At 40.7% G+C, this 27,560-nt stretch overlaps 1 protein-coding gene across 1 annotated transcript in view; it reads left to right on the forward strand.

Moving 5' to 3' along the window:
* Positions 1-1,129: 1,129 nt before the first annotated feature.
* Enpp3 (ectonucleotide pyrophosphatase/phosphodiesterase 3) overlaps positions 1,130-27,560 on the forward strand; it is a 73,627-nt gene continuing 47,196 nt past the window's right edge. Inside the window, exons 1-6 of the mRNA XM_087911394.1 lie at positions 1,130-1,316; positions 5,451-5,526; positions 14,505-14,627; positions 15,870-15,995; positions 20,087-20,147; positions 24,748-24,845. Coding sequence (XP_087767520.1) covers positions 1,239-1,316; positions 5,451-5,526; positions 14,505-14,627; positions 15,870-15,995; positions 20,087-20,147; positions 24,748-24,845 — 562 coding nt within the window. The 5' untranslated portion in view covers positions 1,130-1,238. The remainder of the gene's footprint in view (positions 1,317-5,450; positions 5,527-14,504; positions 14,628-15,869; positions 15,996-20,086; positions 20,148-24,747; positions 24,846-27,560) is intronic.

The raw sequence follows: 27,560 nt of genomic DNA on the forward strand, positions 1-27,560 counted from the left end.
CAGGTTTCCATTATAGCTAACCATGTTTCTCTTTTATTTTAGTCAATTTATTTACTTAATTATATACAGGGAGAATTGTTATGTGTTCATGAGTGCAGGTGCCCTTGGAGGTCGCAGGCTAAGAACCCCCCAGAAGCTGGAGTTATGGGCAGTTGTGAGCCTTCTGATGCAGGGATTTCCTGCTGGAAATTCAGGATGAATCCTCTGCAAGAGCAGTATATACTCTCAATTGCTGAATCCTCACTTTAATCCCTATATTTTTTTAGTGTTATTTTATTTGTGTGTATGTGTGTGATAGTGTTCTTGGAGCACTGTTGTTTACTCTGTGCACATGTGTGTGTGTGTGCTAATACTCTTGGAGCCAGAGGAGGGCATCAGACCTTCTGGAGCTGAAATTACTGGCGTTTGGGTGCAGCCTGATATGAGTGCTTGGAACTAAAACTCTTTCTATGCATGAGCAGAATGTGCACATAACTGCACACCATCTCTCCAGGTCCCAAACGCTTTTTAAAATGCACTTATTTTCCACTGTAACTTGAAGTCTATATAAATATACCAACTTCCTGTCACAAGGCTTCTTGTTTGAGCTTACTTTCAAGGAAAATAAATGATTAGTTTCTCATGTCTCTAATGTCAGCAGCACTTGAGAGACTGAGAGAGGAGGGCTTGAGAAACGTGAGGACACCAGGCTACTGTATAAGAGCCTCCTTCCAAAGAAAAGCTAAATCAAAATGCAAAAAAGCAAAGGAGCTGGGGGGTAGAGTTCACTTGATAGAGTGTTTGGTAGCTGGTATGAAATCCAGGGTTCAGTTCCCAGCACTTGGCAAATTGAGCGTGGTGACCCTTGCTGTATAACCCTAGTACTCGGGAGGTAGTGGAGACATGAGATCCTGTCACAAGCAAACAAACAAAACCAAAACAAATATTAGATTTTAAAAACATTGATTAATGTATTATTCATGCTATCTACATATCCTGTCTACTGTAGACTATAATATCTCAGGCTAAAGAGCTGTTGTCCACAATGCCCGAGAAATGGACTTTACTCTGTGGGCAACCCTCTTCCACCACGGCTTTCCCCTCTCGGATTACCCAATCACTCCGGAGCTCTGTTCTTCTCTGGTATTTAAAAGGCAGTCACAGCTGTGACACTCAGGACAGTTTCTTTTTCCCTGACTGGAGAGAGGAAAGAGCATTATTGTCTTCTTGTTAAACAGGTTTGCAGGGCAGCTGGAACAATGGACTCCAGGCTAACCTTAGCCACAGAGGAGCCCGTTAAGAAAGACAGTCTCAGGAAATACAAAATCCTTTGTGTGGTGAGTACAGTTGTTGATTTTGGTCTTACAAGCTTGCTGGCAGATGTGAGGTGCATGCCTCTCCGCTCGTGTTTGCTTGGGTTGCTATTTAGGTTAAAATGTTGGGCAACCGTGTCCAGCTTTGTCCTTTCTGACTGCAAAGCAAGTTAGCGTTATTAATTACATTCCGCCAGAACTTTGAATTATAATCGGTGAGGATTCTGCTAAAAGTCAGAAAACTAGAACACTTTGAACTGATTTTTTTTCATATGTTTATAGTTAGAGTTCAAGCCATTTTTGAATGGTATGAATATTGGAGAGCAAACATTTAGTGAATAAAATCATTACCAGATATGTTTTGGGGAACTTGATTTTATCAGTATTTTATTTCTACTTAACCTCCATGAGATATCATTTGTTGTTTCCTTTCTCACTTTCATCTTTTTATATGGTTTATCTACTATCTGTCCTGTCCCAAAATAAAATGTTAAAAAACTCTTTGGTTTTATTTGTCTGTTTTTAACCTTCATCATCGAACTTTGGGAGAAGTGGGGAACTCTGTCCAGCATCTAATTTCTCATAGCTCATTCCAGTGTCTGCTCTGTCTCCCCCCACCCCAAACTCCGCGCCATCTCCATTTCCAATTTGAATGGCCCTGGCCCTAACAACAGTACATGGATGCATGGATGTTGTTGAAGCTCACATTCTCTTGCCTTGCCTCCTTGACAATATTGAAATGCTCGTCTTTAAGACTTGCTTGTTTTTTTGGCTGATCTACCTTTGTCTTCACTGAATGTTTCCCCTCATCTTATCTGATTTTTTTTTCCTTTTTCTTCTGGCAATCTCTGTGTTCTCTTGTGATATTGAGTCACTCACACCTGCCTTCAACCCAAGACTTCCTACTAAGCCACAATCTCTGACTTCTTGCCAGGTCTTGCTTCCTTACCTTGCTCCTGTCCAGCACCGTGTCTGTCTCACTGTGGCTTTCCTCTGATTGCTCTAGGCTAGCACATGCCACCGCTCCTTTCTCTAGTGCAAGGGAGAGAAGGCAGGGGCAATGAGCCCAGTGATAACGATAATCTAAACCCTCAGTCAATTCTCAGTGTTTATCTTTCTAGGAATTACCAAGCCCTCCTTGCAGCTTTTATGCTATGATCTTTATCTCATCTTGTCAACTCAAGGAAACAGAATCCCTTGGGAGCAAAACTTGTGTGCTCTGTGTATTTTTCTTTTCTTGCCGAGGCATCCGTGGGCACGCACACAAGACTGGGTTTCACCTCGCAGAAGACTTCCACTTCTCTTTCTTTCTGTAGCCTTGGAGCCACAAGGGTGTTCCTGTGTCTTCTTCCCAGCAGAACATGCTACCAGACCACACTCTTTTGTGATTTGGGTTCTGGATACTGAACCCAGGTCCTTGTGTATTTATTTATAAGGTACACTCTATACTGACTAAGTTATCTCTCTAACCTAGAGATTTCTTTTTAAATCCTTCTGGCATATTTTTTTCTCTATATATTAGGAAGTTCATTATATTAAAATCATACCTTAAAAAAGATTCTAATGATTCTCTCTCTCTCTTAAGGTTTCAGTGAGTATGGTGGTACATGCCTGTAATCATAACACTTAGATGGTAGAGGCAGAAGAATCAGATGTTCAAGGTCTTCCTCAGTTTTATACAAAGTTTGAGGCTGGCTGGTCTGATCTCCATGAGACTCCATCTCAAAAACAAAACAACAAAAGTAAACTAAAAAAAAAGTAACACATTTCAAGATTTCTACACATCCCTCTTATACTTTAGTCAGCCAAGCTGAAGCCAAATGTTGAGCTCTTAGAAAATTTGGAGCCCAGAATCTTTTTCCTACTTGGTGCTCAGCATAAGGCAGCTTAAGATGCACGTGTACTCCATTGTCCAGAAGATTTAAATAAATTACACATTCAAAGTGAGTATGAATCTTTGGCTGCCAAGGAACGTACAGAATAAGAAAGAAAAAGAAGGGAAACCGTAAATGCATGGAGTAAATACAAAATCATGAAAAACGTAAATTTTAGCATTACAAAATTTTAAAGCATAGGAAGGATAGCCAGACACTATTTTGTTTTGCTTTTTTTTTGCAAGTTTAAGTGGAGAAAACACAAGAGAAAAGACAAAATATATTAATCTGTAAATCTGCAGCGTGTTAGGTTTACCATGAATAGTTGATCAAAGTTGGCCTTAGGCTTTCTAATAATTCTTGTAGGGGACAACTGTGGTTCCTAAGCACTGTGACTAGGGGTCAACTATTTACTAATGTTTCTTTTTTCTTTTTTTCCTTTTTTTTGGGTGTGTGTGTGTTTCCAGATAGGGTTTCCAGGTGTAGCCCTGGCTGTCCTGGAACTCACTTAGTAGACCAGCCTTGTTTTGAAATAGGAGATCTGCCTGTCCCTATATTCTGAGTGCTGAGATCAACTTCATCGCCACCCACAATGTTGTTCTTAAGTAGTATTTACACTCACTGCCTCTCTTGAACAAATGCACATTCAAATCTGATACTTCGGTACAATTGGAGACCTCCTGGGAGAATTGTTTTAATACTATATTAGTGTGACTTCTTGGCCACTGTATTTACTTTTATGGTAAAAGTTAATGTGTTAATTTTTCAGTTGATTTTCAAAATACAAACTCTTTGAAGTCAGTTTGTATAGTTCTTTATTATGTAAATAGTTTTAATACTACATATGTTTCCTTATTTTTTTCTTTTGGTTCTTCAAGACAGGATTTCTTTGTAGTGTTGGAGCCTGTCCTAGAACTAGCTTTTGTAGACCAGGCTGGCCTTGAACTCAAAGAGATCCACTTGCCTATGCCTCCTGAGTGCTGGGATTAAAGGCATGTGCCACCACCACCTAGCTACTATATTTGTTCTTTTGCAACGTCTACTGTTTGCTTTTAAATTAGAATCAAATTATTTTAGTTTCAAAAGTAATTTGAACTTATGTCTATTACCACTGTTTAAATTTTTTAAAATTACAGTTATTGAGGGGGCACACACATACAATAGCACATAGGCAGGAGTCTAAAAGCAGTACACTTTGGGGGGTTTGTTTTCTCCTTCTGCTCTGTGAGACCCAGGGATCAAACTTGTCAGGCTTGACAGCAATCACCTTTACCCACTGAGGCATCTCACTAGACCCTGTCTGTTACCGTTCTTTGTGGCCACATCTAGCACGTCCGGCCCTACTAGCCGTTACTCTTATCACCCGAAGTCCTGGGTTAGGTAAAAGAATCTAATCGCATCACCTTTAATCTGATGGAAGCAGGGAGTCTCCTATACTGCATCACTTTGTCGGCAGTAGTTATCACAATGACTTAAACGGTCCCTGGTCAAGAGGCTTCCAAATCATACAAAGCAGGCCCTTCCAGTTAATCACTTGCACGCTGTTGGCTAACAGACGTTAATTATTTCCCTTGTCCTCTGATGGGCAGCACAAAAACAAAAGACATGGCCAATGAGCAATGAGGCACTTAAGGATTTCAAAGTTCTACTGGATGCCAGAATCATATCATTTCCTACAACTGTTCTCCAAGGAAAAGCCTTGTCAAAAAAAAAAAAAAAAAAAAAAAAAACCCTGGGAAAGAGGATAGCAAATACCTCTTGTGGTTTTAATTACTGCTTTCATTCAATATGGAGTTAAACATACATTTGAATTATTAAAGTGTTTGAACTTTGGACACATATAATAAATGGTGTACAAAACATTTTCTCATGGAATTAGGATGTAGCTTCATCACTAAAGTGCTGGTCTAGCATGCACGGAGTCCTGGGATTGATCTCCAGCACTGCCTTAGGCAGGCATGGTGACGCAAACCTGAAGTCCCACAAGTAGGGTGGCAGGGTGATCAGTTTAAGGTCATCCTAGGCTACAGAAGAACTTCTTTCAAAAGCAGATACAAACAAAAATAAGTAATATTTTCCAGATCTCTTTTTTTATCAGATATTGAATAAAATAACATGCTTTGGTCATTGTTGCATCTAGTATCTTTTGTAATCAGAGAGCGAATTTTGCAATTCTGTAAGCTGCTTGTACTTAGTATTGACCTTTGAAGGAAAGATACTTCTCTGTCATTTTGTCTATATTAAAAAAAAACATAAAGATGACTTCTCCTTCTTTTTGTAATAGGTTCTTCTTGCTTTGTTGGTGATTGTGTCGCTTGGATTAGGCCTGGGACTTGGGCTCAGGAAACCTGAACAGCAAGGTATATTCTCCAGCATTTTTGCCAAAAAATATCAAAAATCAAAATCAAACAAACAAAATAAACAGTCTCTTCATTCTTCTGGCTTTAATTCATTCAAACTTGTTTTTCCCCAGCTCTGTTTGCCCTACCTCCAGCCCACCCTATTTGCCTCGCAATCAACTTTACTCTTTGTTCTTTCTGGACTGTACTCTTTCACCCTCATGGTCAAAATGCAAAGCAAAGTAAAAAGAACTCTGGTAGCCAGTTGTCGGCATTCTGCCTCAGTTCCCACTGTAGCTATAAATACCCGATGACTCTGTCCAGCCTCTGGACCTCTGCTGTGGCATCCTCTTAACGCCACCGAGTCCAATCCCTTGACCTCTGCTTTCTCCAGTCTTTAGACTTTCGCTGTATCAGCCTCTTGAGCTCCCAAAGTCTTCGCTGCTCTGCCTACCTCCTCTGTGCCTTGAGAGCATGTTAGTATTGCCGCATCTTTCACATCCCGTTATGTGGTTAATCCATACCAAATTCTTAAAATGTAGAACATCATCAAAGCTTCATTTTTTTTCCTTATAAGAAGCAAAGAAAAATAGGAGATACATGCCTCTAACTATAAAATCATATTCCCTTTGTTTTTATCCTACTTGTGTGAACATCAAGTATACCATTTATAAGTAAAAATAGCATTTTCTATAATTATAAAAAATTTATTTAGTATCATGCAAATGTGCATGATATTTATGCATGTGGTGCGTGCGTGTGTGTGCACAGCACATGTGTGGAGACCAGAAGAAAAGAATCTGGGGAGTTTGTTTTCTCACTTTTTCTGGGGTTCTCAAGACTGAATTCACATTGTCAGGATTGTACGAGAAGTTCCCTTAACTTCCTGAGTCATCTTACTGGCTGGTCTTCTGTAATTCTTAGTAGATTGTGTTGGTGTTTTTACTAAGGTGAACTATAAGACTGTTTTTAACTCATTGAATACCCCTTTCCATGTCCATTTGGCTCCATTGAGAAAAATCTTAGCATCTCTTTATTAGGAGCCTCTTGGGGAAGCTAGCTGGCAGTTCTTCAGCCACACTGTCATTTAAGAATTTACACACAGTTCTTTCATGCAACACAGGAACATGGAAGAGGTTTTTTTTTTTTTTTTTTTTTTTTTTTTTTTTTTTTTTTTTTTTTTTTGTGAATACTAGATGGAAAATTCCCGCCGTCTTGTGGTCCCTGGACTGCTGTGTCTCAGGAGGCTGCCTGCTGCTGTACCTGGCTGGAATGATCATTACAAGCTGCTCCAGCGATATTCTTCATACAAATGGGCATTATTTCTTGGCTATTTTATCCTCCAAATTGCACAAGTTGACTGCAAAAGGCTTACGCTAATCTCTGAACAAAATCCCCTATTGTCTCAGATCTTACTCCTGTTCCTTACTTCCTTATACCTACTGGCTGGCTTCCCAGATGGTTCTCCTTTCTCCTCTCCTCTTGTCTCAGGTTCTGAGCCCTCCTGCCAGGTCTCAGTCTCCCACACAGGGTCCCTTCCGCCTTGTTCATCCTTTTCAATATTTCTTGGCATATAGTACAGTCAGCTCCGTTATTCTTTGTTCATTCATGTCTAATCCCTTCAGCCCAAATGTGGAACAATTTTTAACCATTCTCCACTCCATGTAACCCTCATTTGCAATATAACTTGTTCCTTGTGTGGATTTTAAAAACGCGTGTGTATTCTTACACACTTATTGTCATGAGTGCACATCTTTTACTTAGTCACTAAAAATTGAACGTTGTCTTGTGTTCTATGATTTTCTAATTAGGATATAGTGGTGAAGACAACAGACAAGAGTCCTTTCAAGAATGTACATTTCCAGACTGAAGATGGAGCCCTGTTAAAACAGTTGATTTAGTACTTGCCCAGCATGCGTGACGACCAGGGTTTGGTGCTCAGGACCCCATAGACTGCTAGTGGTGCACACCTATGGTCCCAGCACTGGAAGGAAAGTAGGCAGGGAGATCAGAAGTTGAAGGTCATCTTCAGCCATATAGCAGGGAGGAGGAGGAGTGTGTGTGTGGGTGTATGTGTGGGTGTTTCCAGGGAATGAGGAGTGAAACTCAAGCCAGGAATATGAAACATTAAGTCAGGCTGGTGTGTGGGAATGGATGTGAGTGTGAAGGAACTTTTGAATTATGAGCTCATGGAAGTAAAGAAGTGGGGATGCTTTCTAAGGAAGAATGTGTGTGTGGAGGTCTCTTTCCCTCTCAGTCTGTCAGCTGTCAGTCCGAGTGGGGAGAGATGCAGAAGGGCAGACAGAAAGCTTTGTACACGGTTTGTGAGTACAAACAGGAGGCCTCTGGAGACAGACGTTGGTGAATCAGCTCAACTTTATTCCAGAGCATAAGGGATATATAGGACTGGGAAGTCTGGAAACAAAGCTCAACTTTCAGTAAGTGGCATGCTCTTTTCACAGGCCTTGGTATGTGGCAGTGGAATCCTATAGCAGAGCCCCTAGCACAAGTCTTAGCAGGGATCTGTGCGAAGGGTCAAGCTAAAGATGAATCAGGCATCCGGTTTAGAGACAACTTTTAGATAAGGTCAATCCTCCAGGCCCAGGAGCATTCTCATAAGGCCAGGTAGAGAGAAGGAAGCCTTACTGGGGACGGAGGGATTTTCCATATTGCCAAGCTTAGATAAAGCTATCAGGGGTTGACAGACTGCGACCTCTAACCAGCCAGCAATGTATTTCAACAGAAGAACATTCTAGGTAGCTAGAAACAGCAAATGCAAATGCCTAGTCCAGGAGAATGCCTGGCATATTCCACCAAAGGGATAACTGGGAGATCATAAGCCAGACTTAATAGGATGAGAGGGAGGTAGTCCCATGTGGGGATCAGCCACGTAGAGGAGAGAATCTGTGGGGGTTGGTATATCAAGGTATAGTCTTGGATTACAAATACAATGGAAATTGACTGAGGGTTGAGCTGAGGAATGAAGTAATCTGGTTTGTTTCCAAGTGTTACAAGAGCTAAGACTATTACTGTGTTCCAAACATGGAAGAGTGAGAACAGGAGTAGAGAGAATAGGGGCCTGGGACAGTCGCCTGCATAAGCCTTGTCTTGAAGCAGGTAGTAATACATATTTGGATTCTGGAAACATTTGTATGAGCCCAAATCCTAACAAATTGGGTATAAAGAGAAAATGAGATGACTCAAGAATGACCCAATGAGGGTTTTTTTTGTTTGTTTGTATAATTTTATTTTGTTTCTTTGTTTTTTGCATGAACCTCTGGAAGTGCAAAGCTTCCATGCTTGGGTATGGGGAAAGGGGTGTTCTGGGCAGTACTAGTTTAGATAAAAAGGTCCAGTTGCTCAATTTTGAACATGTTAAAATTGAAATGTCATGTAGGTGTTCAAGTGGAGAAGTCAAGAAGGAAGCTGATATGTGAGGGGAAAGTTTTGCCTGGACACACACTGTGGTAATTGATTAGCAAGCATCCTATGCGGGACTCCAAGTCATGTGACTGCAGTAAATGAACCTTAAACTATTGGAAGATGTGGGAAAATCCAGAAGTCTAGGGGGGAGTGGGCATGATTGTGGGAGAAAACACCTGGGTCCTGGACAACTAGAACATTGTGTGAGTAGTGTGTGTGTGTGTGTGTGTGTGTGTGTGAGAGAGAGAGAGAGAGAGAGAGAGAGAGAGAGAGAGAGCACATGCTCGCACACGTGTGTATGTATGTGTCCTAATGATCTTTGCCTTCCTGTTTTTCTTCTCTCTCCACCACTGTCTCAGCCTTAGCCTTTGCCTCTCCCATCTCATGGCACTGAGTCACCCTCCAGTGACTGATGACCATCCGTTCATATTGTAGTTTACAGCTGCTTATTTCCCCTCTGTTAGCTATTTTCTGTGTTCCTCCAGCATAGTCACTGCTCCTGAATTCTTCAGTCTGTGTGAGCCCTGGAGTCTGGAGTAAGTGGTAGAGTGGAGAGTCCCTGCTTCTTACCCATTCTCCGATGTTTAGCCTTGTTCCCGCCACCCTACCCACACTTGATGGTGCTTGGTCCTCCATCATTGGCACCTCTGTTTTTAGGGTTCCGGGGCAAAACCTTTGCCTTTTCCTAGATGTCCTCCCATGTTGTACAGTTGTTGATTCCTTCTTTCTGTTAATTCTCATTCTAGTTTTTCTCTTGCTACTGTCTTCTATTTTTTTGGAGTTTGGAAAAAATGATCCTCATTATTTTTGTAAAATTTGGGGAGATTTAGAAGTTGAGATTGAAATGCAAGTCAAATATAAATGAGAAAACTGTATTATTTATTTCTCTTCTTGAATGATAGTGTAAGTATTTCTCAAAGTCATTAAAGTCATGATTCTCAACCTGTGGGTCTAGACCTCTTTGGAGTTGCATATCAGATATTTACATTATGATTCAAAACTGTAGCAAAATTACAGTTATGGAGTAGCAAAGAAATAATTTTATTGTCTGGGGGGGTATCACAGCATGAGGAACTGTATTAAATGATTGCAGCATTAGGAAGGTTGAGAACCAGTGCATTAAAATCATAGATATTAGAATATTAAAAGAACTCTTGGTATCCAGACGTGCTTGGGATGTTTCTATAGAGATATATAAAAACTCCATAATAACTTGAGCCTTCTATTTTTATTGTTTTTCTTGCACCATGAATTTTTCTCTGCTCCCTATTCCCTTCTACCCTCTTCTGTGACCCCCACGTTTCCAGTTTACTCAGGAGATCTTATCTTTTCCTCCTTCCTATGTAGACCCATGTATGTCTCTCTTAGGGTCCACTTTGTTGCCTAAGTTCTCTGTGGTTGTGAACTATAGGCTAGTTATTCTTTGCTTTATGTCTAAAAGCCACTTATGAGTGAGTACATATTATATTTGTATTTCTGGGTCTGGGTTACCTCACTCAATATGATGTTTTCTAGATCCACCCATTTGTCTGCAAATTTCAAGATGTCAATTTTTTTTTACTGCTGAATAGTACTCCATTGTGTAAATGTACACATTTTCTTTATCCATTCTTTGGTTGAGGGTCATATAGATTGTTTCCAGGTTCTGGCTATTACAAATAATGCTGCTATTAACATAGTTGAGCACATGTCCTTGTGGTATGATTGAGCTTCCTTTGAGTATATACCCCAAAGTGGTATTGCTAGGTCTTGAGGTAGGTTGTTAAAGAAGTTGGTGGGAATGCAAATTTGAACCTTCTAATGTATATTGACATTATTTTACTTTAAGAAGATTCTTGCAGCTGGGAATGGTGTTACATACCTTTACTCTCAGAATTTGGATGGTAGAAGCAGGTGTCTTTGTGAGTTTGAGGCCAGCCTAGTCTAGATAGAGAGTTCCAAGGCAGTCAAAGACACATAGAGAGATTCCATACTATTATTATTATTATTAATAGTAATTCTTGCAATTTCAGACAACACCTGGGAGAACTTTTGTGAATCTGTATAGTCATAGCTTTCTCTGGAATAGAATAAGAAGTGAAATCACTGAGATTAAAGCAAGAAAGCATAAAAACATGATGGAAATTTTAAGCATATGCAAAAGTATAAATTCAAATTTAAAATGTCTATGTAATATTACCCACTAACAATTCATGACCAATCTCGCTTTATTTTTAGATTTATCTGCTGTTTTCCTTCAATATTATCTTTAAACAAAGACCTGACATAATTTTATTTTCAAAAATATTTAAAGTGTATCTCTAAAAGATATAAGAAGCTGGGTGGTGATGGCACACACCTTTATTGCCAGCACTCGGGAGGCAGAGGCAGGTGGATCTTTATGAGTTCGAGGTCAGCCTGGTCTATACAGTGAGTTTCAGGACAATGAGAGATATAGAAATTTTAGATATAAAATTGTAAAACAGAAAACTGACCTTTTTTGTAGAGTTTAAAAGTCATTGCTTTGACTTGACTGGATAATAAGATCCCATAATTTATTCACAATGATTTATTGTGCCCTCCTGTACAGCTATAATGTTTCCTCCTCCAAGATGATTACAGTTATATTCTTATAGGAATTTTATGTAAATATATTATTTAATATGTGTAAATGATATATATGAAACAATATAATTATACTAATTATATAATAATAATCTAATGTTATATTTTCCTCACACTCAGCCACCCTTTATCCTCTTTCCTTTCCTTCTCCCATCTTTTCAAAATCAACACTTGAGCCCTTTGTTTCACACTGTCACATAACTTTTCCAGCTGTGTTACCTCTTTATACCAATGACGATATAGTCTATGGACTGAATTATTGCAAACATTTCACCATATTTTTCATATGGTCACAAACCTTTTGTAATAGTACTTTGAAAGTAATCTGAGTACTGTTTCATACATTTGGGGTCAAATGGAGTAGGCTGAGTTTGAGAGGTCTACCACTTTGAGAAACATTCATTTCCATGCCTTTCCCCACTGTCTTCATCTTGCCTTCTTACTCTCCTTCCTTTTTAAACCTTTTTTTTTGGGGGGAGGGGTACATTTTGAAATGAGTGGTCTAGAATATTCTTCTTGACTTCCAAGACATTTATAGTTTGTTTGACCTCTACAGTTACCGATTTTTGTATATGAGGCAAGCATATCAGGAGACTCCACCTTGCCCCTTGCAAATAATCAGTTGTCCTAGTATAATGAAACTCACTATTACTTTGTTAACATGATCTGTTTGAACAGTCTTTTATTAATGCAAAGTTTCTATATCCATGTCTTTGTTTCCCAAGCCCTGCACGCTGAGACTCATCGCATAATATATAGCAATGCTTAAACAGCACTTTTGTGTTCTTGGACTGCAATAGGTAGATTACTTGCCTACCATGCTTAAGGACATAGCGTTCAGTCCTCAGCACCTTGTACCGGGGGTATGGTCATATGTGTCTCTTATCCCAATGATATGGAAGATGAGTCAAGAGGAATTCAAAGTTACCTTGGGTTATTTAGAGTTTGTCACCAGTCTGGACCACATGACACCTTGTCTCAAAAATGTAATTTTTAATGGCAAATAAATAAATAAACTTAAAAATATATGGTGGTTTCTAAGGAATGGCGATAATTCTGGCAGAACTAAATTCCCCCAAATATACTACTATGTAGTCTTTGCCTTCAAGTGACTCTCTAGGAATACAGAGAAGAAAGCAAATATCATAAGGAAATTGGACATAGTAGGTTTTTAGTTAGTTCTCATTCAATTCATAGTAAAGATAACTAACATTCAGCAAGGCACTTACTTGGCTCAGGGAACATCAAGGAAGATGGACAAAAATGTCCTAAGAACCAGAGGTCAGAGAGGACTGTGGTAAAACTCTCTGGACACGACAGGACTGGTATGACCAGGGACCCAAAGCGGCTATGGTTGCCTATACAAGATCTAAACAAGATCATGCCTGTCAACAGGCCAGCATGGATGGTGGTGGTTGTAGGGAGATATGATTCCCCACTCCTGGTTGAGAAGTTATTCACAACTGATGGTTGCTGGGAGAAAGAATCAGTTTTCTTTAAGCTTTTGACCCCTGGTAGGATGACCATGATCCAGTACATGTCGCCATACTAGTGTGTGTGTGTGTGTGTGTGTGTGTGTGTATAACATGAATTGGATTCAGCGGACTATAAAATTAATGATAATAAAAAGGACAGAAAGTTGGGGGTGGGGTAGGAGGTGGATCTGAATCTGGAGGTAGGGAAAAGCCATGAAGTTAATATGATCAAAATATATCACGTGCACATGTGAAATTCTCAAGTAAATTATAAAATACATTAAAAATAACCAACATTCTTCTTGTTTAGCCATGAATATGCTGGTGATTTCAAAACTAGCATCTTTAGTTTATCTCTCAAACTCCCTAGTACATATTTATTAGTTTAAATGCACAGAAGCACTGAGCTTATGTTGTTTGAAACTCTCGCCCTGCTTGTCAGGAGTCCTTAACTTATTCCTCTTTATATTCTACATATAAAGCTTCTCTCAAATGCACTTTCCTTTTTCTTTGTGTACACTGCTGTTACCTTCCTTTAGAGACTAATCCTTCTGTTTGTTAGTTTGGGTCAAAATCCCCTGTCATTTACTTTCTTTTTTTTTTTCAAAGTTTATTAAAATATAAAAGTTTCCATTTTCACCCCTCCTCCCAACACACTCCCACTCCCCCCACTCCCTATTCTCTTCCCTCTCCATCCCTAAGAGCAGTCAGGGTTTCCTGCCCTGTGGGTAGTTCAAGTTCCTCCCCGTTCCCTCCAGGACCAGGAAGGTGAGTATCTAATCAGACTGGATCCCCAAAAATCCAGAATATGCAGAGGAAACAAGTCCCAGAGTCATTGTCAATGGCTTTTTAGAAAGACTTCGGGCCAGCCACATTCAGAGAATCCAGCCTCCTCCAGAGAATCTGGTTGGATCAAGCGCTCCTTCAGTCCCAGTCAACTGGCCTTGGTGAACTCTCATTAGATCAGTCGCCTTGTATCAGTGGGTGATCGCTCCCCTTGCCGTTCTGATTTGCTTTTTCATGTTCTTCCTCCTTCTGCTCCTCCTTTGGACCTGTCATTTACTTTCTAAAATGCAAATCTGAGTTGCTCTTTTCTGCTCACTCTTTAGCGAGTTCCCCTTATCACAGTTTGGCCTCACGCTTCTTAGCCTGGCATAAGCATCTTTTCTGTCCCTGCACCAGTCGGTCTATATGTTTGAACACTGTTAGCAATTCCAAACTACTCATTGACCCTCTTGGCTTTGCTAATTTACAAAAGCCCCTCCCCGCCCCAGCCTGAGTGGAGTCATCTTGCCTCTTGCTAGCTTTGGTCCTACCCTCTGTGTAATCCCATGCACGACTTGTATATACCCTTTTTTCTTATTCAGCACCGCGTCATCACACTGAACTCTAGTCTAGTCTCAGTCTGGGCGAAGTACGTCTATGTGTTCTCACCACCTAGGGATGAAACCCCAGCCGACTTCTAAATGTTGCTGTTCCTTGCCTTTCATTTGACAGGCAGCTGCAGGAAAAAATGCTTTGACTCTTCGCATAGAGGACTGGAGGGCTGCCGATGTGACTCAGAATGCACAGCCCGAGGGGACTGCTGCTGGGACTTTGAAGACACCTGTGTGAAGTCAAGTACGGGCTTTAGCAGTCTCTCCACTAGCTTATTAGCTGTGCTGCCATCATCCTGATCTCCACCTTCCACCGTGTGTTTGTTTCCAGGGTTACCATAACTAAGTACTATAGTCTAGGTAGCTTAAAAAACTGAACTCCTTTCTCTTGAGTCTGGAGACTAGAAATCCAAGATCTGGATGTTAACAGCATTGTCTGTGAGGGAGAAGAGTTTTGTGGCTTTTTTTTTCTGGAGTCTGTTGGTCATTGACAAGCTTTGACATTCTTTGACTGCAAGTACCTGAGCTTCAAACTCTGCTGTCACTGTCACGTGACCTACGACTCCTCACATGGCCTTCCTCTGTGTGCTCCTGTTTCCTACTTTCCCCTTTTAACAATTAAACAAAATCAGGACATGGTGGTCCATACTATAATCTCTGTACTCAGGAAGTCAAGCAAGAGGGGTTTCTGTGAAGATGAGGCCAAACTGGGGTTTATAGTGAAGGTTTATCAAAAGGAAACAGCAGCAAATTCAGAAAGAGAAGAGGAGAAAAAGAGACAGAAAAAAGTCAGTCATTGCATTGAGGATTGCCATACAGACTTCACTTTCTTTGATGCTTTGTAAATTATTTGTGCATATTTGCAAGTAGGCTCGTATTCACATATAATGGGGATTAGGCCTCCATTATCTCTTAAGACTGCACAATTCAACCCACAGCATCTTTTCTGGATGTCTGCACAAAGCTAATTGCCGTAATTTCCCCCGTCTCAGTGCAAAACACAGAAGCCCACACTTTGACTGCAGATGAGGTATAACGGTAGAGAAAGTGAAATGATACATAACAACCTGAGTTTTCATTGATCTCTAGGATGCTTCTCTTACTTCTGTCACCAATTTTCTTTCTTTATTGGCTGTCCTTAGACAAGGCTGGGCAAGGCATCTCTTCAATATATTCATACTGCATCAGTGTTCCTGATGCTTCACCATGTGGAATGCCTACACTTGAGTGGGAATAGGACCAGGGTCCTGATCATCTGCAAACCCCGAGCACAGGTTCAACTTATGAAGCCTCATTTCTCTCTGTTACCCGAGCAAGAAAAGTGGAGTCATGGCTTCTTTTTGTTTTGTATGATGTATTATCATTTACTGAAGCAGCTAAGTCAAGAGTTTGACTGTATTGTAATGACAGAGGGGGGAACGCATGGCGTTGGCAGTCTTTGTTCTGTTCATGGAAGTGCTCAGGACTGACTTGCATGCTTTTCCAGCTCAAATATGGACGTGCAATTCGTTCCGCTGTGGGGAGAGCCGACTGGAGACGAGCCTCTGCTCCTGCGCAGATGACTGCTTGGAGAGGAAGGACTGCTGTGCTGACTACAAGACTGTGTGCCACGGTAAGCAGCGGGTGTTGGCGAGTTTGCCTCGGTGACTTCAGTGGAACCCAGTTTCTCACCGCGCACGTGCGCACACGCGAGACTATTTAGCTATAACTCCATATGGAAGAAAAGATGGAATATGTTTACTCTGAGATGAAATGGGATTTAGAAAGGAAGTCTGTCTCATAGACGGATGGAGTCTGGTCATCATGTAGACTGCAAGGCGTCTACAGTCCAGTGACCATACCATGTATACTTGAGGTTTGAGATACTAGATGACAAATTCCAAGAATAAAGTGTGCGGCGATGGTTACATAACATAGCTATCAACTGTATGTTGAGCAATCTGTGTCCTGGGTGATCTAAGGACTAAGAGCCCTGAGGGATTTATTGCCAATGCAAGATCCCAAAGCAAGTACGTGACTCCTGGCCATGCCAGCTTGCTTCATAGAGATTAGAAATTGCTGGAACCTCGTTAATGCTTCAGAACACCTGATGAGCTATGAAAATTATACAGTACACAGATATTAAACTTCTTCACACTAAAGACCCTGTTCCTGTGATTCTACACTCCCTCGAGTTAATGTTTTTAAATAGAGAAATCAAGTTGAATTCTAAGTTTTGAAGCAAGAGGCAGAAATTAGAGTGTAAATGTTGCTAGAGCTGGGACAACTCTTCACCTTAGGTAAGGTAGACTCTAGGAATGGCGGAAAGGGGCCATGGTTCTTTGAGTAAGAAATGTCTCCCACAGACTCACGATTATAGACGCTTGGTTCCCCCAGTTGGTGGCGCTATTTGGGGATGTTCAGGAGGTATGACCTTGCTGGAGGACATGTGTCACTGTGGATGGCTTTTCAGAGCTAAAGTTCCCCTACCACTTCCAGTCAGCTCTCTCTGCTTTGTATCTTGGCTAAGGATGTGAGCTCTCAGGTTTTTGCTCCGGCTGCTATGCCACTTGGGTTTAACCTTCCCTGTCACAACAAATTAATATTCCTTTAGAACTTTAAGTTCAAATAAACTCTCTTTTTTTTTTAAGCTGTCTTGGTCATGATGTTTGACCACAGCAACAGACAGAGAAACTAATACACAAGCCCAGACCAAGAGACTTTAAGCATGGCTTCTTTGCTTTTTAAATTAAGAGAACTCCTCAACTTAGGTTAGATATATAGTTCTGACAAACTGCAAGACAGAGAAAGTGTGGTTACTGCAGAAGTTCCCATCTAGACCTTTTGTGCAGATAAGGATTTTCAAGTGGTAGAGTGTCCAGTCCCTACTGGCTCATGGCTGAGCTTATTGGTCAGCATTGACTATTAGGGCAAGGCAGGGTTCAAGAGAGATAGTCTGCTTTTCCATGAGTAGGATGCATTTGCAACTGCTGTGTTTTTAACACAGGAGATGGGGGCATGCACAGGCCCTTATTAATTCCTTGTTTATAACTTTTCTGTGTCTGCACAAAATATGTGTGAGCCTTGGGACCCCCCCCAGCCCATTATCATTTTATCCTTCATTTGGGTGACTCCTAACTGTCTTACAAATATGACTCGCTATAGTCAGGGGTAGAAAGGATATTTTGTATTGATATATGAGTCATCTTATATGCAAAAGAATTAAAAATAATAAAAAACAGGCTTACTGGAAAATAGCCCCAAATGGTAACAATTTCCAAATGCTTAGTAGTGAATATTGAGTCATATTTTTTTTCTGAGTATTTGGAAAGGCAAGTATGGTTTTTGGTTGGCTTAGCTTTCTAATTTCACTGACCGTAATTTTTCTTGTCCTTACAGCCCTTCCTTCTCTTGTCCTAGTTTTGCAGCTTTAATATATTATCTGAAGGCTTGTGCTGAGATCATGTACAATTTCTTCTGAATTCCCTGTTTGATTTTTACAGGAGATGAGGTTGTTATAAACAGTGCGGGAGTTTAGCCTGATACGCATCCCTTAGTGGTGGGGCTAATCACCTATTTATTTTCAAATTAAATTTAGTTCTTCCTCCCTCTAAAGACATATTTACTTGTTTCGATTTAGACAAACAGCTTCAGAGAGCAGTGTGAAGATAATTAGAATCATTTTGGAGCAAGAACTTGCTCATGGCTTTCATAACTTGACAAACGTAGAAAACTTTGAACACTGTGATTAAGTTTCACGAGCAGAGGTAGAGAGAGCCATCTGATGTGTTCCTCATGTCTGCCCACACCTGTCTTCAGCTCTTATCATGACATGGCCAATCCCATCTCATACTGACAAAGCATAAGTTTTATAAAGGTGGCGTGCCTTGCAGATAACGGCAGAGTGAGCAAGGCAAAGGTTTCCTGACTCAGCAAGACAAGCAACTGGATGGCAAATCTGCTTCCGAGAGAAGCATGTGTAAAAAATGGAAAGATCACTGAAATAAAATCTCTGAAACTGTAGCCTGGGGGTGGGGGGGTTGAAACGGTTTATCCGTTTACATAGCAATTTGGTATTTGTTTGCTATTACGCAAGAATTCATCACTGTATATTTTTGCTTGTTCTCTACTAGTTATATGTTACCAAGAGTTGTAAAAGGAGTAACCAGAGAGACTCACATTTATCTATGTAATTGAGTGCTGTATAGATTGTAGACTTTTAGATAATTCCCAGTGTGAGACTAACCTGGAGTCTAGGACCATGATGTACATATCTCCAAAACTTGTATGTCCCTTTCTTTTGCTTCCTAAAATAGTTTTAAGTGTATGATGCTCACCTCATGTATGTCTGTATACCATGTCTGTGCCTGTTTCCTGTGGAGTCCAGAAGAAGGTGTCAGATCTTCTGAGACTGAATTTAAAGATGGTGTGAGCCTCCATGTGGGTCTGGAAATTGAAGTCTGGTCTTCTGCAAGAGCAGCTAGTGTTCTTAACTGCTGAACCATCTCTCTAGTCTTGTATTTTCTTTCCTTTTTTTTGTAACAAAGTATACACATCACTGTCTTCCCTTCTCCTCTCTGTCTCTGTCTCTTTTTCTCTCTCTGCCTTTGTCTCCCTCTTTCTGTTTCTCCCTCAAAAGTTCAGATTATTACCAAGATGGCATTAGCATCACTTCTCTGGAAAACTTTCAGTATGTCCCTAAGAAAGATAAAAATTTGTTAACATTATAATACTACCTGTAAATATAATTACTTCTATTCATCAAATATCTAATCTATACTCAAAATTTGCTCTTTGTTTCATAAAAGTTTTTTTTAAAGGTGTAAGCAAAAACCAAATAGGTGCTTGCTATTGCAAATGACTGATATATTTTTCAATGTCTTGTAAAAACAAACAAACGAGCCATGCTTCCCCTCTTTGTGCCTCTGACATTTTATATTCTGGAGAAATGAGGTCATTTGTTCTAGAGAGTTTCCTAGTCTAGGTTTTGCTGATTGAATGCCTTGTGATTTAAATAATTTATTATTCCATAAATTCTAGAAATGTAGTAGTTAGAGCCAGAGCACTGTTGAAACTCTGGTATTTACTGTTTTATTGTAAACTACTCTTTGTAAGAAATGGTGTTGCCTCCATCATAATGTACATTATGTCTGCCTGTATCTTCTGCAGAAGGTGTCATGAGAAGTTGCACAGAGTCACATGGATCTTTATCATTTCTACTTTGTTAGTTAGTGGGAATGCTCTATAAAGGGAAACATTCACACAGCAAACTTGTTGTTAATATGTCTCAGTATTTTGTATTTGATAGCAACCATCTCAGTTAGCTATTTCTTTTCTTCATGGTTTTCTTCTTCTCTTCTTTAGGTTTTGTGTCAGTATTTATTAAATTTATTTTATTATAGTCATTGTGAAAATATCTTTCAGGTAAGGTGTAAGAAAAACAGACCCATTAATGAAGAAATATTCTTTCCACTTAAGGACTCTCCTTTGTTTTTCTGGGCAGGGTGACTTCCCTTCCTGGCATTCAGCAGTGTAGATCGCTGGTCTCACGTCTTTAGAGGCCACTGCCCTTGTCACAACATGACATCGAGCATATTGTGTTCTGGAAGAAGTTAGTCATCTGACTGATAGCAGTCAAGCAGTTAGAGAAGATACACCCAGCAAATCCCTTCTTTCTGTTTGTGTGTGACAAAACTGTCCTAAGCAATGCAATCTGCTTTGCAGGAGAAACCCCGTGGGTGGCAGAAGCCTGTGCCACATCCCAGGAGCCCCAGTGTCCAGAAGGGTAAGCAGAAATGGCATGGGACTTCGGCTTCCTTTAGGCATATGATGCTTTAGGGAGAGGCTTAGTAGAATTTCCACACTCTCATCTCCAAATATAATCGTCAGCAGAACTTTGGGCTCCTAGTGGGTTCACACTCAACAAATATTTATTTGCTTTGCTGTTAACAAATCACTTTTGTGTTTTATTTTATTATGTTCATGCCTCACAATAACTAAACATATTTGTTGGGATATGCCCACATTCCCAGGATCCTATGGGTAAGATTGGAATTCAGACTAAATTTGCTTCTGCCAGGACTGTTTTCAGTCATTTAACATCCTCACAATAGAAATATCTTCCAATTGAGGGAGGGAAAGGGATTTATGGAAAGAAAGGCTGGCAATGACAGGAAGACCTTTGTCAAGTCGTGTCCACCCACCATGCCTCTCCTCCCACACATATGACTATTGCTCCTGGGACCTTGGTGATGCCTAGAGCCATGGCCCTTGTCACCTCCCCTCAGGGTGAACTCCCTTTTCCTCCTTTGTCCCCTGTCCTTACTTTTCTAGGCCCAGCAGTTAGGGATGACAGTTGGGGTGGCAAAAGATGAAAGGAGTACCTGGCTTTATGAAGAATCAGCTTTTTAAAATAGCGCCATTTTATTTAAAAAAAAAATGTATGTATGGAGCCTGACATGGCGGTATGCCAGCATAAGGAGTCCCAGCTACTTGAGAAACTGAGGCAGAAGGAACACTTGAGCCAAGGAGTTGGAAACCAGTTGGAGCAACAAAGAAAGTTGATGTCTTTCTTTTAAAAAAGAAAAAAAAAAAGAACATATCAGTTGGGCAATGGTGGCGCATGCCTTTAATCCCAGCACTTGGGAGACAGAGGCAGGTGGATCTCTGTGAATTCGAGACCAGCTTAGGCTACAAGCTTGGGCTAGTTCCAGGACAGCTCCAAAGCTATAGAGAAACCCTGTCTTGAAAAAAACAAAACAAACAAACAAAAATTGCATTAATCACAGCTCTTGAAACAGAGATCTTGGAAATAAAATGTCCGAGTTGATAGATACTAGCCTGAAAAGACCAGGTTCTTGGATAAGAACCTACAACTTTTTGTTTTATTTTTTAAAAAACAATCTTTTTTATTTTACATACCAATGAATCCCAGTTCCCTCTCCCTCCCCTCCTCCCACTTCTCCACCTTCTCCCCATCTCACTCCCCATCCACTCTCCAGAGAGGGTAAATCCTTCCATGAGGAGTAAACAAAGTCTGTCATATCACTTTGAGGCAGGACCAAGGTCCTTGTGTCTAGATTGAGCAAGGTATCCCTCCATAGGGAATGGGCTCCAAAGAGTCAGTTCATGCACTAGGCAGAAATCCTGATCCCACTGCCAGTGGCCCCACAAATTGCCCAAGCCACACAACTGTCACCCGGATTCAGAAGGCCTAATTTAGTCCTATGCAGATTTCCCAGTTGTCAATCCAGAGTCCACGACCTCCCACTTGTGTAGGTCAGCTGTTTCCGTGAGTTTCCCCATCATGGTCTTGACCTCTTTGCTCATATTATTGCTCTTCCCTCTCTTTGACTGGACTCTGAGAGCTTGGCCCAGTGCTTAGTGTGGACCTCTGTATTTGCTTCCATTAGTTACAGGATTAAGGAAGAACCCACAACTTTTAGCACAAAAATTAGGTAGAAGTTTGAAAGGCTTCACTGGCCCAGGGAAGAGAGCAGAGTATTTTTAATTTATTTTATAATGAATATGCACATAAACAACACAGAAATATGGGGCAGACAAGGATAGTATCTGAGTTAAGCTTATAAAATGTTCATTAAGTATATTAATTATCCATAATAATAGATTCCACGTTGACATTTTTATACATGTACATAATATAATTGGTTTGAATTCTGTTGGGGGCACAAAGGTTGTGCCCACAGATCACTAGTGAATCCAGGAATTTTAAACCCAGTGTGGCCTCTATCTCTCCTTAGCTCCCAGTTAATACAGCCCTTAGGGGAGATGTCACACGTACTTTATGACCTGCTAGATTCTAGGCCTTTTAGCTGTAGAGCCCACCCTCATGATCGCAAGTATTTTGTGAGAGAGATTGTAAATACTCACACCTTAAGCTTTACTGTATACCTGGAACTGGAATGCTTATTGCCTGGAAAACCTTTCCCAAATTGTACTGTGTTTTGAATATGCTGACAATGAGCGGCCCGGCGTCAGACTCCCCAAATCCAAGACAGATTGACCAAGTCACTCTGAACGAAGTTTTCATTCTCACCTCCTTGAGGTTTACTCCCCCGCCTGGACACCTGCAGGTCCATGCTCTTGACTGCAGTGGCTACAAAAGCCCGAGGATGACATTGGGTTTCCTGCTGTCAGAATTGCTTGTAAATCATCTGATGTGGATGCTGGGAACTGAATTCAGACCCTCTGAAGAGCAGAATGCCCCTATTTTTGCTTGCTGGTTTGTTTATTTTTCAAGATAAGGTTTCTCTGCGTAGCCCTGGCTGTCCTGGAACTAACGCTATAGACCAGACTGGCCTCAAACTCAGACTGGCCTCAAACTCAGAGATCTGTCTACCTCTACCCCTGAGTTCTGGGATTCAAGGTGTGAACCATCAAACCTCCCCCGTTTGGCTTTTTTTTTTTTTTTTGACGTATTTTCTACATATTGTAGTTCAAATGGTCCAGGTTTTCATTTTTATTTATAAACCAAGATATACTTCCTACATCCTCCAATTTTCAGCATATGATACAGTAAAGCTTGGACACAAACCCCAATGACTAGCAGTGAGAACACATAAGATACAGAATATTTCCACCTCCCCAATGAGATGCCTTGTGTCCCTCCCCAGCCTCTGCTCCCTAAAGGTTTCTGAGCTCTTTTCCCACTGAGCCCTGATTTAGACTTTCCCATCGATGGAATCATGCCATATATCCTCGCATGTTTGGCTCTTCTGGCTTAGCACAATGTTTCTGAGACTCAAGCATGCATTGATATCAGCTCTCTCTGGGCATGTGTGCAGGACACTGCCCTATTTGGACATTAGTCCCCTTCTCTTGGTGTGTGATTGCTATTGGTCACTTAGCAGTCACGCCTCCTACAAAGCCTGTTCCCACCTCATCGAGCCTAAATCTGGCTTCCTTCTGTGTGCTTGACACTGAACTGAGATTCAGCTCTTGGCCTTCCCAAGCTGCCTCTCCGATTTCATTTCCTGTGTCTCCTTCACACCTTTAGACTCAGCGTCTAGCACAATGCCTTACTTAAAACTCTGTTAATTACTCTGCAATAAATAAATCTTCTCTGCAACCAAACAAACTGGTTTTCTGGTTTCTTCTCCAACGTGAAAGCAATGGCAGTACTAGTAACTTTTTAAACGTTACTCCGTCATAGTGAGGAAGTGGAAGCCATTTTGTTATATTACCTAGCACCAACATTCAGACTTGCTTTCAGTTATTTTTTTTGGTAGTTTATTAGCATTTCAAGGATTTACTCTAACCAAATTTCTTTAAAAAGTATGTTTTTGTTAAGAAGCCATAGGATATATACCTGCTTGAGCACAGAGGTGAAAATTGCTTTGCCATACCCATCTCTCTCTCTCTCTCTCACTTTTTCTCGGTTTGTTTTTTTGAGACAGGGTTTCTCTTCTATAGCCTTGACTGTCCTGGAACTCACTTTGTAGGCTGGTGTCAAACTCAGATCCCCCTGCCTCTGTCTCCTAAGCGCTGGGATTAAAGGCATGTACCACCATGCATGGCATCACATCCATTTTTCAGGCACTATAATGAAAAACAAATCTACTGTGTTCATAGTTGTTATTCGTGAGAAAGCCACATTGAAAAGCACCCAAATGCCTGTCAACAGAGGAAGAAATGAGGGAATGAGTTGTGATTCATTCATGCTTTGGAAACTAAACAAATGTTACAAAGAATGGTTTATAATTTAAACCTCAAGATAGATTAATTTCAAATATGATAAATGTCAAACAAAAGATAGTGTAGCCCATATAATATATACTGTGTGATTCAATTTATGTATAAATTCAGTATCAAGGTAGGAGCAATTGTTCCTAAAAGTCAAGCTACTTACTGCTCATCCTGGTTGGAGATGGTGTTTGCCAAGGGGAGTAATGGGAAAAGGAATCTGGGCAACTGCTGGGGTATTGTTCGTGTTCTGTTTCTTGATCTCAGTGATGGCTACATGTCAGAGTTTGGCAAGTCAAAAAATTATGAAGGCATGCGTCTGTCACCTACGAACGTGTCTATCATGTAAGCAAAAGTCAAAAGGTAAAGATAAACAACAAATTTTAAAACTGCAGTTCATGGCTGTAAGTTCAAAACTGCTGCTGAACAATTTATGTTTAAAATTTATGGATGTTTGTTAGCACACTAAGATGTGAGCATAGAACGAAGCTTCAGCGTGAGAAACACATCACGAAACTGTTACAACATTTATGTCCCGGGAACATCCAAAAGGTGGTTGAAATTCAGCGACTGTTGCTTGACCTGGAACCGTTTTTCTGATTGTATCTTCTAAGTGTTTTCTAATGTAGAGAATGACAAGTAGTACCGAGAGGGCGGATGAAGTTTCTGATTTCCTTGTTCAGGTTTGACCTGCCGCCGGTTATCTTGTTTTCCATGGATGGCTTCCGAGCTGAGTATTTGCAGACCTGGAGCACTCTGGTGCCGAACATCAACAAACTGAGTAAGTCCTGACAGGGGACAGAGCGTCACCGATGAAGAAACCCACTCCTCCTGTCTCTCCCCCTCGGGCAGCATCCGTGGTTTGTCTTACCTCTCCAGATCTCAGTGATTGACCCCGTGCTCTATGTATTTTCATTGGCAAAAATTTTCCTACATTTGGTTCTCCTTGCCTTTTTTTTAAGTGGCATGCTCATTGTTCTGTTTATTTTTGGTATGTTCTATGTTTGAAGGTAGCTTCTGCACTATGGAAATCCATTATGTATACCAAGTCAAATGTGGCATTTGTCAGAACTGGGTTCCGAGTCTCAGCAAGGAGGCTGTGACTCGGGAAGACAAGGGCTTGAAGGAGCCTGGGTTGTCGGGTCAACCTGGCATCTACCAGCAGCCCAGTAAAGCCTCCAATGTTCTCCACTTCTGGTATCAGATTGCATAGAAAGCAGGTCGGTCCATCATTCACAGCTGGGAGATGTCTGTCAGGCAGTTTCTCTTCTCCCTTGCAGCGCTAGCTTGTCTGAAAGGTGGTCGCTTCCTAGCAGGTGGGCCTGCCGTCAGCTCACTGCAGGGCTTTCAGTTATGATCCATATGGTCCTTATTGTCACACTGTTATGCTTCTAAGCTAGGGCACTTGGCCCTCATGAAAATCAACACAACAATAGTAAATAAAAGCCTGAGGTCACAGTCTCAGTTCAAACCCCTGGGCTCAAAGACTCCACTGCTCTGCAATTCCTGTCTTTCATTTCTTTTCCCCCAGATGTTCTTTTATCTCCAAAATTCTAGAATACAGTCACAATTTTATTGATTTCTTATTTTGATTTTACTCCAGACTATTGGAAAGTGACTTTGTAAGTCTGAGTAAAATTGAATTTTCTGAGTCTCAGTTTTCTTACCGGTAAAAAGAAACAACCAGAGCTAATTTCTTCGGTTAACCTCATGCCAAGATGACACAGAGAGGCAGCCTGTTTCTCTCTGCAGCACAGCTGCCCCCTCATTCAGACAGATCTTTGGCAAAGAGACGGAGAATTCTCAGTGCAGAGCTCACCACTCTCTGCTGAACTACTCGGGTCTGGAAAGTTAACCAGCATCTCTCATTATCTAAATTTACCTGGTAAAGTGGAGCTGAAATCCTGTTGTCAAACAGGAATTTAATGGAAGGTTGAACTGAATTTGTTTTCAAGTGGAGTTAGTTGATCTTCTCATCCCACTGATAACTGGAAATGACATTAACAAATATTTCAACCAGAGCTTTCTGGTTTCTGCTTTAAATACATTTAGTCATGTATTTAGTTCATCTTGTTAGCCAACATGTCAAGATTTCAATTTTTAAGTCCTCAAATGCAACTACTTCCTTGTCAGTTTCTAGGGAACTGGAATATTATTGTTTGGATCTGAAATGACCCTCCCCCACAGGCTGTGTTTTGAATACTTAGGTCTCAGCTGTTGGCTTTATTGCAAGATGTTTGGAAACTTTTGCAAAAAGTTTAGAGCCTCACTGGAAGGGGTCAGTCAGCAGGTCCTTGGAGTATTGTTTCTGGCTTCTTCTTGCCTCTCCTTTGCCACTTCCTGCCTAACAGGTGAAAGAGAATTTCCTCAGTATACATTCTTGTGTATTCTGCTCAACTCACAGAACCCAGTAGCCACGGACTGAATGACGAATCCTTTGAAAACATAAGCCAGACTGAATCCTACTTCTCTTGTTCATCCAGGTTTTGGTCACACGGACAGAGAGTTAACGAATCAAATAGATTAAGAGCAGGTATTAGGAAATAGAGTTAACATCATGATAGCCTTGTGGTGAAGTAGGCATCGCTCTTAAAAAGTCCAAGTGCCTCACTTCAGCATCCCATCGAGATGCTGAACTACAATGCTTGTAGAAACTGAGCATGACTCAGCAGTGAGTCATATAAGTAACTTCTAAGTGGATGAGGATATGGCTTCCAGACTCATACTGTAATGGGCTTATGACATTATTTCATATTAGTGTGAAAGACCGTAGACATAGAGTGGCTAGAAACAAGACTCAGAGCCTTTCCAATGATATGGGATGGATCTGACTTGGGCTAGAAGCTGCCTTCCTGGAAAGTTAGGTGAGAAGCTGAGGCTAAAGTAAGACTACAGGTATCTAGTGGAGAGAAAAAGATTCGTCAGGTTTCTTTTCTTAGAGTTCTTGGAGATTCAAGTTGGCAAGGCTGGCATTTACGGACAGTAGGACTCTCCAGTCCACCCCCCCTGCATCAGGCCACTTGCTTGCTGCCTTCTGCTGTGTTGTGGTAAGAACACTTGACTCTAAATCTAGTAGTGCAAGTGTATGGGACAGTGTTGTCTGTAAGCACAGTAGTTACAGAGGACCTCTAAAATGCCATCATTCTACACAACACATTTATATATATATTGGTTCACAACTTGATAGCTTTTTCCATACTGTCAGTGCTCTTAAATCAAACTGAAGTTTGTAGTTAACACTTTTTTTCCAAAAAAATATAGTTAGCCACTCTCCATCTTTTATGGGTGCCTGAATTTACACAATTACTAATATGGAGAGATTTCTCTCTTCCATTTTACACAAGATTTTCTACCTGATACTAATTCTTCTGTTCCTTTTTCCCTTTTTTGTTGTCTTTTCTGCTTAATTTTTAAAATATGCTTTGATTTTTTAATTTTGTTTTGTATAATTTCTGTACATATTTTCTTTGTACACATTACCACAGCAATTTATACA

This window comes from Myodes glareolus, chromosome 1, assembly GCF_982192425.1.
Source record: "Myodes glareolus chromosome 1, mMyoGla1.1, whole genome shotgun sequence".
In the NCBI taxonomy this organism is placed as follows: Eukaryota; Metazoa; Chordata; class Mammalia; order Rodentia; family Cricetidae; genus Myodes; species Myodes glareolus.